Below are 15,897 nucleotides of genomic sequence, written 5' to 3' on the forward strand. Positions count from 1 at the left end.
AAGGACCCCATTGTGAAATGCTGACTGGTGCAATGGAAAATATTTACTCCATCCATAATACAGCTTTTTTAGGTTAGATCGCGTAAAAATATAAAAGTGTCGTTAAACCCGCCACCACCCGACACAGCCAATCAGTAAGGTTTGTCACGTAAATATAGCATGCCAATTCATTACTAGTGCAGCACACCGGTGTGTTGGAGAGCAAAACCACAACATTTACAATCTTGAGTACGACGTTTCGGCAGTAATTACAACTAGCTTCATCCGGCAGCAGCCTGATTTGTGGAGAAATCCCGTTTCGTTCCTTAGAGGGTGATATGTGATGACGTCACTTGTGTGCCCTTCTTGACGTCATCAAGTGACATCGCATCTCCCTCTAAGGAACGAAACGGGAGGATTTCTCCACAAATCTGGCTGTCGCCTGATGAAGCTAGTTGTAATTACTGGCGAAACGTCGTGCTCAGATTGTAAATGTTGTGGCTTTGCTCTCTAACACACCGGTGTGCTGTACTAGTGTAGTGACTGACTCAGAGACACTAAGAGTAGGAGGCACTCTGTTTATTAACACGGCCTTAACAGTTAACACGTGGTAACTACGGTTCCCAGTCAGGACAGCTGGCAGGCTGCCTGACTGGCGGAGACGACGGTGAAGACTCCGGCAGCACGACGGGGTTCCCGCTTCACGCGACAGCCCCGAGGTCCCCTCCCAGGGCCCCTCTTATACTGTCAGCGTGGCCTGGCTCCGCCCCCGGCCACACCCCCTTCCGGAACCTACTAGCGGGTTCTCGATGTACCCCTTCTGTAACCTTTGCCCTACATCCCTCTGGTTTATCACGTGACCTGCTGTCGTGTCAGGGCTGCTGTAAGCTGCAGATCCCCTTCCCTACCAGCAGCCAGCGCTATGCTGCTACGTGACCGATTTTATGTCACTACACGAGTAACGAATTGGCATGTTCTGTTTACGTGACAAACCTCTACGAATTGGCTGTGTCGGGTGATGGCGGGTTTAATGACACTTTTATATATGTATGCGATCTAATCCAAAAATACCAGTATTATGGATGATAAAGGTCGCGAAAGCCTACGTGTTAAACTATCTACATGTTAATCTGTCTAAAGAAGGGTAATTGCCCACTTATGTAATCTTACTCTGAGTCACTAATTAGGCAGTTGCTATTTTAACTTCAAATTATATTTAATAGAATATAAATGTTTTTTTATCGTCATAATTTATTTTTATACCACATCTCTATGCAGTACACCTGCAGGCATGGATACTTTATTATCAGATATCTAATCCTATAATCTTATTGGAGATTGACTAGTGACCTTTACTATCATGTAAAAAAAGAATTGTATAATCTCCACGTACTTTTTCAATGTGCTGCAGAATGAGAACATTATTTATGTCAGTCCTCTGCTGGAATTATGATCTACCTACACTGTGCTGGTCTTGACGGTTGTGTTACCATACTTGACCATGGTGGGCATTGCTCGTTGGGTGAAGAGCAGCCCCCTGGGGTAGTTTAGACCTTAGCTGAGCCTGAAAATCAAACTCGGGTCACCAAGTTCACAGTGCAGTGCATTAAGCATTGTGCCACTATTCCCGCTGTGGTATTGAAAATGTAAATGTTTTAATTAAAGACTTTAACAGCATATTATTGAATTTTGATTTAAAGCTTTCGTGACTGCAGGGATTCATATTCTTGGTTCTTTCGGTAAAGTCACATAGAAGGGAAACAAAATAATAAATAAAAATATAAAACAATCAAATTCTCACGACGTTTCGACTGCAACGCAAGCAATCATCATCAGGTGTGAAATCCACAGCAAGAAAATTCACACCTGATGATGATTGCTTGTGTTGCAGTCGAAACGTCGTGAGAATTTTATTGTTTTAATATTTTTATTTTATTGCTTGCTTTCTACGTGACTTTACCGAAAGAACCAAGAATATGAATCCCTGCAGTCACGAAAGCTTTAAATCAAGACTTTTTAACAGCGTTCATAACTTGGTTGTTTGGTATTTTCATGCATGACCAACAACGCGTAGAGCATATACAATATGTACACGTGGTATATGTGAACGAATAAACACGGCCTGTTCTTTGTGCGCTCATCCAGGGTGCTTGACGACAACAGTCCAACGAGTGTCGGTGCCATGGCTTACATGTGGAGGTGGTATCAAGGCCTCATGGTCAGACATCCATGGAAGGTCCAGATCACTACTGCCGGTACGCTGTCAATTAATCTCGCCTCCCCCCCCCCCTCCCCACCGTCTGCACCTATTCCGTTGTGACTTATTGACATTACAACTGGGTTACTCGGCGGTAGAAAAGCGAGCAGCTCTCAATTGGAGCGTTGCAATTTCATATCTTGGTTGGAGGGTTGACTCAGCCAATCATCCCTGCAGGGGTCGATAAAATTGCTACCAATTTGTGGGGAGAGTGAACAGTGGTTGTCCCATGGAGATACTCGTCCCTGCTGTCAGATAGTGGATTTTTCTTTACACTGCCCTAGGGCTGTAAACGGGAGATGAGTACAATCTCACTGCTCGTTTGAGCAGTAAATCACTTATACTTTTTAAATAAATTTCTGAGAAACAAACTTCAAAAGTTTGCTTCTGAAAAAATTTGAAAAGTTAAATGAAGTGAGAGATGAAAAAAAGCTTATTTTCTGCTGCATGGAGGTGTATGCACTTGCCAGATCCTGTTATTTGTACCTATCTACCAACATAACTTATTCATTTGTCACAATGTGTGTATCACTTCCCTTTATCTGCTAAAAACCGTGGGTAATAGCATGAAACTAGCACTTTTGGAAGACCTGCTAAGCAACGCTTACCTACAAATAAATGCAGATAAATGTGCAGAATGTTCTGCCACTGCAGCAGATGACGCGTCATATCTGAAAAATGTGTGGACAATTAAGAAAAATCTTATCTCTGGATTATTTTATTTTGTGGCTCCATTTTGGCCACCGACATAAGGCGTAATGCTTCGTAGATCTGAGGAGTTCACTGGGAGGCAGTGAAACTCTTGGTGGCCCACACCTTTCACAAATGTTAACCAATTTTCTCACCACAAGCAATGGTGTTTTTATGCTCCTTGAAGATTTTGTATAAGGTGTGTGATCATTCATCAGAGGTTTTTTTTTTTAGTGACCAATTGGCATGTTCTGTTTACGCGACAACCCTTACTAGTTGGCTGTGTCGGGTGGTGGCGGGTTTAACGACACGTATTTACGCGATCTAACACAAAAAAAACCTCTTATGGATGATATTGATCGCGAAAGCCTACGTGTTATGTGTGATAATTATTGTTCCATGCCCAATTGTTTATTTTTGCTCAGGTGCAGTTATAAAATAGTGGACCAAGGAACGCTCACTGTTTGTACTAAAACCTTCAACGGGTATAGTTGGGCGGATGTGCAAAGGCACCTTGAAGTTGTGTTGACCCAAGCTTCAAAATACATACAAACATCTATTGAACTGGACACATTTGGCGATATAACTGCAATGATCCAGAAATGTGTCATTAATGCAGTGTGTTGTGTCACGATTCGGATCAACACACAAATCAAGCTGATGGATCCATCCATATATGCTTTGTTCTGCCCAATTTAGTGCCCAGAGTAGGCCATCCTGAGCAATTGGCGCAGTTGGTAATAGCGCCACACACACAAGTGGGGCCATAAATCCTCACCTGTTTTACTGCTGCCTCCATTTGTGCTATGCCAGAGTGAAACAATTTCCTTTTGATGGCGAGCGGAATGGTTTATTACCACATCGAGCAGGTACATGTGGCATCTGTTTTTATGAATGAATTTTTCCTTCCGGCTGGTTTCATTCATGTGTTCCAACGCGTGCCTACAAAGTTTTGCAAAGCAATTAGGTGCACGTAAAGGTGTGCGAGTGGTGGTGTAATGGCTCGTGCACCGTGCAACGAACCTGATAACCTGAGTTTTATTCCCGGACGAGTCTTAACGTCCAAGTGGTCCTGGGCACCCCACCTTTACCTTTTCACATTGACCAACGTGGTGCAGTGGAGTCAAACAACCTTCATAACTGACATAGCATGTTGCGGCCTTCATTCAGCAGTGGATTCACAAATGGCTGAAAATGTGTAATATATATTTTTTAAATGCAAACCATGGTTTGCAGTGAGGGAAAAAAGTATTTGATCCCCTGCTGATGTTGTACGTTTGCCCACTGACAAAGAAATGATCAGTCTATAATTTTAATACAAAATCCAGAAAAACGCATGTCAAAAATGTTATGAATTGATTTGCATTTTAATGAGGGAGATAAGTATTTGACCCCTCTGCAAAACATAACTTAGTACTTGGTAGCAAAACCCTTGTTGGCAATCACAGAGGTCAGACGTTTGCACACATCTCAGGAGGGATTTTGTCCCACTCCTCTTTGCAGATCTCCTCCAAGTCATTAAGGTTTCGAGGCTGACGTTTGGCAACTCGAACCTTCAGCTCCCTCCACAGATTTTCTATGGGATTAAGGTCTGGAGACTGGCTAGGCCACTCCAGGATCTTAATGTACTTCTTCTTGAGCCACTCCTTTGTTGCCTTGGCCGTGTGTTTTGGGTCATTGTCATGCTGGAATACCCATCCACGACCCATTTTCAATGCCCTGGCTGAGGGAAGGAGGTTCTCACCCAAGATTTGACGGTACATGGCCCCGTCCATGGTCCCTTTGATGCGGTGAAGTTGTCCTGTCCCCTTAGCAGAAAAACACCCCCAAAGCATAATGTTTCCACCTCCATGTTTGACGGTGGGGATGGTGTTCTTGGGGTCATAGGCAGCATTCCTCCTCCTCCAAACACGGCGAGTTGAGTTGATGCCAAAGATCTCCATTTTGGTCTCATTTAACCACAACACTTTCACCCAGTTGTCCTCTGAATCATTCAGATGTTCATTGGCAAACTTCAGACGGGCATGTATATGTGCTTTCTTGAGCAGGGGGACCTTGCGGGCGCTGCAGGATTTCAGTCCTTCACGGCATAGTGTGTTACCAATTGTTTTCTTGGTGACTATGGTCCCAGCTGCCTTGAGATTATGGACAAGATCCTCCCGTGTAGTTCTGGGCTGATTCCTCAACGTTTTTATGATCATTGCAACTCCACCAGGTGAGATCTTGCATGGAGCCCCAGGCCGAGGGAGATTGACAGTTCTTTTGTGTTTCTTCCATTTGCGAATAATCGCACTCTTGGCAATGGTCTTGTAGCCCATTCCAGCCTTGTGTAGGTCTACAATCTTGTCCCTGACATCCTTGGAGAGCTCTTTGGTCTTGGCCATGGCGGAGAGTTTGGAATCTGATTGATTGCTTCTGTGGACAGGTGTCTTTTATACAGGTAACAAGCTGAGATTAGGAGCACTCCCTTCAAGAGTGTGCTCCTAATCTCAGCTCGTTACCTGTATAAAAGACACCTGGGAGCCAGAAATCTTTCTGATTGAGAGGGGGTCAAATACTTATTTCCCTCATTAAAATGCAAATCCATTTATAACATTTTTGACATGCGTTTTTCTGGATTTTGTTGTTGTTATTCTGTCTCTCACTGTTCAAATAAACCTACCATTAAAATTATAGACTGATCATTTCTTTGTCAGTGGGCAAACGTACAAAATCAGCAGGGGATCAAATACGTTTTTCCCTCACTGTATATGTTATGAATTAGTTTTGGCAATGTCCTGTGCTGTTTCATATATAATATGGTTGTTACAGATGTTGCCCAATTAACTAACATAACTAATAAATGTTCGTATACAAATATTAAAGTGTGGCCATTTAGTTCTTATGTTCCCACTAAACATGGAACATTAGTCTAACAATGGACCAACATTGGTGCAACGGTTCCAACCACATAACAGCAGTGGCCCAACGTTGCGTGTTTATCGGGTGTTGGGTTAATCATGACTCGTCTGCTTGAAAAGTGTGTTGTAGTTCATTAATACAGCAGTTTATAATGGCATTCAAATACACCTAGTCAAGAAAAAAATATTGTAAAAGCAAACTGCAGCCTATAGCACGATGATAAGCGCACAACAGTGCTGTAATTTTACATTGTGCTCTTCATGCCATTTTTTTATAGATATTTCTACTTGCCTAAGTTACATTTAATTTGTAAGCTTCCATAACCAATATTATTCATAATTCGTTTTTATTTTGGGTTAGATCTTACAGGTATAATGTCACTTTTTAATGACTACCCTCTACCACCTGACAGAGCCAATCAAATAGAGTTGTCACATGGGCAAATATGCAAATTGATTCGTCTTTTTTCAGCAAACTGGAGAAATGTTGAAAAGCAAGCGAAATCCAATCTCTCTATCTTTTTGTTATCTTTGTTTTTTTCTATCTCACATGCGAGAGTTCAGTTTTTCGCTGACACATGATGATGCCGGATTGCTGGATGTAATCTCCAGATTGCCTTTCAGCATTCCAATTGCCATATTTGCCGAAGTTTACGTCTTCATCAGATCTGAGCATGTTGCTTTAATGAAGTGCATTGTGTACCACCGCGTGGGTTTTCACGGTCGTGCTGTGTAGCTCTACCGGTATGTGTGGCAAGATGCCTGTCTGAAGTTCTTTTCCCTCCACATGCTGGGAACTTCTTGAAGAAGTGCATTTATTAGTTTCGAGTATTTTGTTTCGAGTACACATCAGGGTGTTTACTAACAATCTCAGATACGGTTACTAAAACAGCTATGAAATGGAACCCTTCTCAAGGGCGCTGCAGGGATTTACTCACTACACTATGGATCTGATGAACCGAGTTCGATTCCCAGCCATGGCTAACGTTAACTGTAAAGTACTGTTCTTCATGAATTGGTCCTTGCATTTCCTTTGCAAACATACACTGACCAGCCTGCTGAAGCATGGTCAAACAACCTCCATGTTAGACACAGCATGTGGAAGCCTTCATTCAGTTGTGCATTAAGCAAGGGCTGTACATTATTTGGCGTTTTTTAATACCATGTAGCTGTAACTAATGGGTAACGTGTTTTTAGTCTGGGTATTTTATCCAGTTATTAATAACGAAAGTACGACACGTACACAGATTTCTGAAAAGAATGACATACAAATCACAGTAGAATATTTAGACACTCCAACATTGCCACAATTATTACAATAATAGCTTCCACTATTACGCTAAACGCACTTTAAAATAAACTGTTAGGTAATGACGTGTTTTTTTTCCCCCTAACAGTCTCATCACTTCATTTACCTAAGTGTCTTTACGCGTCCTTTATTTATTTATTTATCACTACACGCGTACCTGAGGCACAATTAGAGACAATTAAGCACTGCCAAATCGATTAATGAGCTCTCTAATGGGAAGATTGATTCCCGGAGCCGACGAAACGAATTGCCGCGCTCTCCGCCTGCCGGGAGGGGCGTCGTCCCTCCGTGCCCTTCGGGGGTTCGCACCACGCTTTGTTTGCCAGACCGTTGGTGACCCGGTGACATTTCACGTTTCGTACGGCGCATACGTATGGGAGGGAGACAGCGTTACCCCTCGGGGGAACGTTTCCAGTTTGCCGCTCCTGCGCAGCGGCAAAACGCGGCCCAGTCCCGCGGATCCGAGCGCCCGACGTATTAATATTCAGCCGTCGTAACTCATACAAATGTCAGCGGTTGAAGAAGTGGGCAATGGTTTCGCTTGTAAATCGGCTTTGTGCGTAATGGATAAGGACACGTTAAACAAGTGGGCGCTGCCGGCTTGACCCCCATCTGTCTCCTCCACCTGCCTGTTCCGTCGTCCCTCGTGGCGTCTCCCGCCAGTGACTCACAAGGCAGGAGGGAGCCCCCGGAATTGTTAATAAGTGAGATGTATCCGTTTTAAACCCCCACAGTCACTATCTCTTGACCCCATACGTTTGTGACTTGTTCTACTTTCCCGTTGCGAGGAGTTGAAAGTGATTCATGGATATTTCGGTGAAAAACTATTTCATTTATTTTCTTTCCCCGCCGCCGTTTAGCCACGCTTTGTATATTGCCTTTCCGCTTCTCTGGTTCGGAAATTTTTCTGTAAAAAAATAAAATATTGAAGCAAAGTTTGCCCTGTAACAATACACACGCTCGCTAGATGCCTGAGTTGTGGCTGCTGCAGGATGAGCTTGCGCGCTTGGTCACCAATGATGATGAAATGTGACAAGTGGGTTTTCTGCTTCCCGCTGATGATTCACTAAACAAAACTCCAGGTGCTGAATTCACCTACATTGTCCTTTCCCACAGTGCAAGGGGAGTATAATTGATGAGTCTTCGTTACAGAAATGAAAGATCTAAAAAAAATTATACTAGTGAATTATTGAGCATTACTGTATCCATAAATATATGGACGAAGCATCCTCGTACGTACATATAAGTACATGTGTGCACATGCGTGTGTGTGTATATATACTCTACTAGCTTTACTACCCGGCTTCGCCCGAGACTTGGATTCTTGTCTTGGATTAATACACAGCCTACGCGGAGGGTTGGGGGGGGGGGGATGCGTGACGTCAGCAGGCACACTGCGTGACGCTGCCGCGCAAAATATATCCATTATTGCACCCCCCCCCCCCCCCCAAAAATACAAAAGTATTTTTATACTTTTTGCATTGTGTACATTCTGGAAGCTACCCACATGCCAAATTTCAAGTTTGTTGCATGTTGGGAAGTATGCTAAACATTTTGAACAGACACACATATTCACAAATTTCCCTTTTATATATATAGATAAGCATGTTAGTTTTGTATGTGCGTATAGTGAGGAGTGTAATGATTCACAACCTGATCCCCTCCTCTCTGATTTCATGAATGGTCGTGATTTGTGGTCACGATTCGACTCAGGAATACATTCCTTTTTTTATTGTGGTGAATGCAGGAGCCTCTATTGGCTGCAGGGGGTCACGTTTATGTTGTTGAACCAGGTGACAACTGAAGAAAACAATGAGGATAGTCAGATTTGCAATAGTGGCCTGGATCATGTAAACCCATTCCACAAAATATACACAAATAAATAACATCTATTTGGAAACTCATGATGAGATGCATTTATTGTGAGTTTTAAAGTAAACATTAATTCATGCGTAATTACACTGCTAGCATATGGGGTTAATAACTCATAAACTTTTCAGAGTTCAGAAAAATGAAACAAGTTGGAAAGCACATCAGTTCCATTTACATGGGACCGACATGCAAATGCGTTTGAAGACTTCGCATACTTTTCAATACTTGAGTTTTTGTGATTGCCACTTACACTGTTCATTAGTTAGTCGTGGCCAGGAATCGAACCCAAGTCACCGGGTTCACAGCGCTAATCGCTGCGCCACCGCTCCACCCCATTGTTATTCGCGTTGTTGAAACTAACGAAATGCCACGATTGCGAGGCCATGAAGTTACATTTCCTTCGTGCCGTTTGCAGAGACCATGTTCTCTGCTCCAAAAAATTCCAAATGCCTGGACTCTGTGCCCTGCAGTGGTTATCGATTTGCCCTGCAACGAAAGTGGCACGCCATTTGTGATGCATGCATGCACGCAGGGTGTCGCAGTGAGTGGCGTCAGTCACATTCTTGCACATTTGCTGAATGTCAAGCCAAATTTTGTTTCGTGTCTGCGAGCTGGCCGCAAAGTTTTTTCGACAAACCTGGGCTTTGTTTACAATCTACCATTGTCCCCTTTTGCCATCCAGGGCCAACTCAGCCCGGTACCAACATATGTACGATATGATAAGCTTGTGGCCTGAAATGTAAAAAAATATATTGTAATAGACGACTGAATGCATCATCATTCATGTAATTATAACAGAAAATATTTTGCAGGTTATTTTGCGGTGGAACAATTCACCCTGCGCGCCTCTAGGCATTCCACAAATTGTCAGGATTCAATAAAAAAAATCGGTTCTCTTTTTTTACATTCCAGTGAATGGCAGGATCTCTAGTGGCTGCAGGGGTCACATGAACCCGTTACGTACACGAGTGGCGGTGCACTTCATGCATCATGACCTTAAGAATGGATATGTATCACGTCATTCCATCCCGAATGTTAACGTTTTTGGCAGTGTTTCTTTCGCAGAGCAAAGAATAATGGATAAGGCCCATCGCTCAATACCTTAGCCTAGTACAATATATATCTTTTGTATTCATGTTCAACTTCTTTTGCACCATACGTAACCAAGCGTACTAATCTGAGGTGCTGGGATAGGACAATAAACTAAACACAAAAAGTAGTTAAGTTTTGATTTAAAGCTTTCGTGACTGCAGTAATTCATATTCTTAGTTTTTTCGGTAAAGTCACGTTGAAGAGAAACAACAAAATAATAATATATATATAAAACAATAAAAAATTCTCACGACGTTTCGACCATAACTCAAACGGTCGTCTTCAGGTGTGTTGGTTGAAGACGACCGTTTGAGTTATGGTCGAAACGTCGTGAATTTTTTTTATTGTTTTATACATATTTTATTATTTTGTTGTTTCTCTTCAACGTGACTTTACCGAAAAAACTAAGAATACAAAAAGTAGTTATAAAGAAATTAGTTTTCAATCCAGATTTAAAGTGCATAGCTCCAGTGGCTTCCTAGAGGGAGCTGTAGAGGGCCTCTCTAGATGGATCTATGCTAAGAGCCAATATTAATGACAAATGTGACAGAGCTCTTTTTAATCCGTGGAAATCTAGGCTTTGTGTCATGCCAGGGCATTCAGACACATGGCCGGTAATTGAATTTCATATTCATATCTGTGACTAAAAATGTCCTTTACAACAGACAGAACATTTTGAAATGTGAAAAAGATAAAAGTGATATGCTAAGTTGTTAACTTTTTTGCTAATTGGTTTTCCATATTTCATCGTAAAATATTAAATTTTACATTTTGATGTCCCATGCTGTAATTGAGACTTAGATTTATAATTCTGATTCATCATTTTGTGGCAGGAATTGAGTGTAATCAGCCCTTACTTATGAAGTCCCTAAATTCATGAGACGCATTTTTCACATTAGCATTCATTGTTTGCAGAGTTGAGATAAGCAGCCATATGTTAGGTAAATCCATATTTAGTCTCATTGAATATTTTTTTATATTTTTCCCATATTACGTGTCATTTACTTCTGCGTGAGCTGTGATTTTGCGAGTTAAGTACAAATTGATTTGATCTGATTTGTCTCAATGTGAGGATGAATTCAGGTACGGCATTATGTGCGTGGATGTGCTAAAGGCTCCACGCTGTGTTTAAAGAAAAACTATGATTAAATTAATGCAATTGGGTCCGTAAATGTTTAGATAATTTTCACTCTTAGGGTGTTTGCGTTCATATGAAAGTGCTACAATATAACTTCGTTATCTAAATTGTCAGCTTTAAATGCCTGTCAATCAAATTCACGAAGTCCGGTATCACCAAAGGAAGAGCCCATTGTGATTTTGAATTTGCTGTTTCCACGTAATATTTAAGAAATTTGATTTATTATTAATCTCCCGTATCAGTATTCGCCGCGAGAGTCGATGTTCATTTTTAAGCGCAAAAGCCCTGGATGAAAAGCCACTGTGGAGGAAGTTTTAGTCCAAGCCGCAGTACAATTTCACGGCATAAACAAGGCGGACTTGTTTATCACACAGAGCAATACCCAGCCCCGTGTTGTATAACAACGCACTGCGCACCGGGCAAAAGGGCTCTTGCCCGCTGCATGGGGTAGAAAGAAAATGAGACTAGGTTCAGTTGAAATCCATATTTGTAGAATCCGTCCCCCCACCCCCTGGGATAATGAAGAAATAAAGAACCCATGGCCATATGTCAGGTGATAGCAGCTTGTAATAACCTGACACTGTGGCCTTGGGCAAGAGCAACGATCTGATCTGTCATTAATCATGGCTTGTGCGTCTGACCACACCAGGTAGCTTCGTTGGTGTGGGTGACATAATCTCCCAGCAAGTGGTGGAGCACAAGGGCCTCCGGAATCACGATCGAGCACGGACGGCCAAAATGATGCTCATTGGCTTTGCGTTTGTGGTGAGGTTTGCACGAGTCCAATAATCAAACTGCTGCGGTTGTCGGTGTTTTGGAAGATTGTGTACCCCTGTTGTTTCTGCTTCTGTCTTGTTGAAATTTGTATAAATAATGTATATGTGTGTATATGGAGAGAGCGGTAGTGTAGTAGCGCTTAGCGCGCCGCGCTACAAATCCGGCGACCCGAGTTCGATTCCCGCTCACGGCCGCCAGCAGTGAGGATTATCTGAGCCAGTCCTGGGGCTTCCCCTAGGTCGACACATCCTCAAATGAGCACCTGGTGCGGTGTGTAAACATCGCCACTGGGGAGACAAAGGCGACCAGGCGTGGTTTTAGCCACCCACCCCCTTGTGTGCCGCGCCGTCCTTCAGAGGTGCTCGCTAACAGCACTTGCCCCAAGAGTCTCTTGCAGACTATACGGGGGATCTTTATATTTGTGTAAATGTATGCAACTACTGCAGTGCAGAAGTTGAATCAAGATCCGATTTCAGGTTACACGAATGCAATAGCGTGGGCTTCTGTCTTCATCAGTTTTTCCTATTTAATGCACGCAGCTGATTGAGGAGTAAACTGTAGTAAAAAAAAGGAAGGCTACAGGGAAAGCAAGGGGTGGAGAGGAAATTCTCTTCTCCCTGTGTAGTCAATGCCGAAGGAATTCCATGAGTTGGTGAACTCACCCCGAGAAGCAATTCTGGGGACGAGTTGGGTTGGAGTGAGAGGGGGCGAGGGACTGTGGACAAGAGCGATAATTTTATTCAACGAGCCAGCTATGACATTCATGTTGGCATGTTGGGCTGGAGAAAAATAACGGGAACCAGATCCGATGTAACGTCGAAGATCCTTCGGCGTAATCAATCATTGTTCTTAAGTCACGTCATCCCGTGGATCATTATACTTCAGCGCTCGAGAAGAGACGGGGTTAATCAATGTGAGCCTTCCATATCAATAGTAGCATGTACAGTAGGCGGAGGTGAACTACTTCCTACCCTGCATTGAGAGCCTTGCCTTCCCTCGGAGCTCCCGAATATAGGTTTTTATAATTTTTTAAAGAGAGATTGTACCGCCCCCCCCCTGCCCCCCCGGCATTAATTTTGCCCCCCCTCTTCGGCCTGTACAAATCGAATTATAGTAGCAAGGCTTTGGGGGTTTTTTGTTTACCACTCGCCACTACCACCTCATGAGTTGTACACAGTCGCAGATTTAACAGATTGACGACGCATCCGAGATCAGGCTTCGCTTCACGTGAGCACCACTTCGGTTGCAACGTCGTCTCGGCCTTAAGTGAGCACCTGTTTATATATATAAACGTCAGCACTCGGGGGAGGACAAAGTTGGACACACCGCTCCTCATGTGCCTTGCTTGCGCCCGCCTTCATAAGCGCTTGCCATTAGTAGCCCTTTCCGTTGCGGTCTCTGGGGCTGAACAGGCCTCCGTTGTCTTTTGTGTGTGCGTGTGTTGGTTTGTGTGGCTCGTTGTGTTTGTGCGTGCGACGCACACTGCTCGCAGGGACCTGTGATTGGGGGCTGGTACCGGGTGCTGGATCGGCTGGTTCCTGGCACCACCAAGACTGTTGCCCTCAAGAAGATGGCGCTTGACCAGGTAATTTGGTTCTCGTGGTTTGGTTAATATGCTGTATAGCTCATACACGTCCATCCGACTGCTAGATGAGCACCTACAATCACTGAACCACCGCTCCGTATACACAACGCTGGTCCCTACGTGTTTGTGAAGGTGAAGAGCATATATACGTGCCTGTACGGTACAGTACAACAATGGCTTTTTCTGCACTGCCCACTGTCGCTCGCAACGTAACAACCTGCTCGAAGCATGGTGGTCGCCTATCTAACCACAATTCGGGCTTCGACCCGCTTGGCTTCCAAGATTTAATGAGGTCGAGCACATTCCAGGGTGTAGCACATACAGCAATACTCTGTAAGAAGAAAACCTCTGATCCAGCTCTGTAGCCTGCATAGGCAAAGGGCTGTTATCGAGCACCTAATAATCCTGGGGAGTGATAGTCGGCATCAAGTCCCATGGCTGCCGCAAGACACCATGTACTTTATTTTATTTTTATTATTGGTGGTTTAACGGTTAACACACTGGACCTACAGTCCAGAACGCGCCAGTTCAATCTCCAACCATGGCAATTCACACGACGGTGCAAGAGACTTTCATCCCCCCGCCTCTGTCAGCCCAGCAGAATATCTGGGAAAGACCGCAGTTAGTCGATCAACAGCTCTTGTGGAGTGGAATAAAGCGTGAGTACTCCCACCTCTATGGATGAGTATGCCAAATACTCTCTCGAGGGGCTCTAAAAGATGCCTCGACTGGCGGCCCTTCTGCCAGCAGCGGCACGAACAAGCAATTGCAGGGCTGCGACTTTACCCTTTCTTCAATTCTCGCCCGCAGGGAGCTTTTGCACCACCCTTTCTCGTGGGCTTCATGTCCATTGTGGGGACGCTGAACGGCCTGACGAACCCCCAGATCCTGGACAAGCTCCGCAGAGTACGTCCGGCCTTTCACTCGATACGGCAGCGTTCATTTCGTCAACAGAATTGACGACGAAAGTGCACTCGTCAACCGGAGAGGTTTTTCTTTTCTTTTCTCGAACGGGTTTCCGTCAACGGTGACGGTGAGCGGACGAAACTCGTCCGGCGTGACGATTACTGCGAGCGGCCCGCCAGAGACTCACGCGCGACCGAGCGCGACGGGACAAAATTTACGAGTCTGAAGTAAATGCAAAGTAACTTAGTAACGTCGTTGGAGAAGACTGCATCGAGGAAAACCAGAAATGGCAATTGGCTGTAGAGTATATGAAAATTGATCTATCGAGGTCACGTGGCTGACCTGATGATATTCGTGGGAAAGGCAATTGCGTACCCCTCAAGCCAATATTGAATAAGTCGGCGTGTTTGACTAAGTGTTTGATTTTAGAACTGCTTTTTGTGTTTAGTTTATTGTTCTTCCCCTGCACTTCCGATTTACACTTTTAGCCACTTACGGTGCGAGAGAAGTTCAACATACATACATAATATGTGTATACGTACTACTAAAACTAAGAGAATGACATGAAATCCAGAGACAGGACTAAACTGTGCGGAGTTTTAGTCCTGCTGGACAAATACTATGACTAAGTTAAAGGATGCTGCCTACTTCATCCACATTGCAGCAGATGAACCATTTCCGCCTGCAGCACAGCTTTGCCTCGATGTAGAGTTGGAGAGTCCACCACTTGCACGTGTGTGGGTTTTCACCGTGCACCCCGGCTTTTATTCCACACAGTAGAGACACATTCGCAAACGATGTTACAGTAACTGATGTGCCGGCCACGTGGAAATTTTCTTTCGCTTGCGCGGTGCTTTTTTCGGGCCGTGCCACGTCTCGTTCGGCACGATTTTCCGACGTGTTCGCTCCGCTTGCTTGGGAGCTTCTTCCCCATCTAAACTCTGAGCTGTACTTCACAACCGCGAAAAAAACTATGGCAGAGTAGTCAAAGAGTCGCAGACATTTGCGGCGGGCGTAAATGTGCCGCGGGCAACCTGTGTCGCAACAAGATAACACGTTTTGCTGAAGTCTGAATGCCTCGGCAACGTGAAGTCTACGGCGGAGTTGCCACCGTTTGGTTTGGGGGAATGCGGCGGGTTTTAAAATGAGGCTTCCAACATTGATTGGAGAGCATGGACCAACATTAATCAAATGGATTTGCTGTCCCGAGCGCCAGGTATAAGCCATGTTCTCTGTGCCGGCGCGTCTTCCGGGGACGGTGCAACTTGCACCGCTGCATGAATTTTAACCTTGCCTGACCCTCGGCAGTTTAAAGGTTGCCTTTGCATGCCCACTAACTCACACTAATAACCTTGCTTTGCACAGCACAATTGAATTCAAGAAATGTGTCCC

At 44.1% G+C, this 15,897-nt stretch overlaps 1 protein-coding gene across 7 annotated transcripts in view; it reads left to right on the forward strand.

The window, feature by feature from the left end:
* Positions 1-15,897, forward strand: part of MPV17 (mitochondrial inner membrane protein MPV17) — a 45,560-nt gene that overhangs the window by 4,354 nt on the left and 25,309 nt on the right. For 6 of the 7 annotated variants that reach the window (XM_032954680.2, XM_032954681.2, XM_032954676.2 and 3 more), the window contains exons 2-5: positions 2,125-2,234; positions 11,887-12,002; positions 13,507-13,599; positions 14,410-14,505. In XM_032954680.2, coding sequence (XP_032810571.2) covers positions 2,162-2,234; positions 11,887-12,002; positions 13,507-13,599; positions 14,410-14,505 — 378 coding nt within the window. In that variant the 5' untranslated portion in view covers positions 2,125-2,161. The remainder of the gene's footprint in view (positions 1-2,124; positions 2,235-11,886; positions 12,003-13,506; positions 13,600-14,409; positions 14,506-15,897) is intronic. The other variant, XM_076067223.1, reaches the window with a different exon arrangement.

The sequence above is a fragment of the Petromyzon marinus genome, chromosome 15, assembly GCF_048934315.1.
Source record: "Petromyzon marinus isolate PM22_M1 ecotype Great Lakes invasive population chromosome 15, UKy_Petmar_22M1.pri1.0, whole genome shotgun sequence".
In the NCBI taxonomy this organism is placed as follows: Eukaryota; Metazoa; Chordata; class Hyperoartia; order Petromyzontiformes; family Petromyzontidae; genus Petromyzon; species Petromyzon marinus.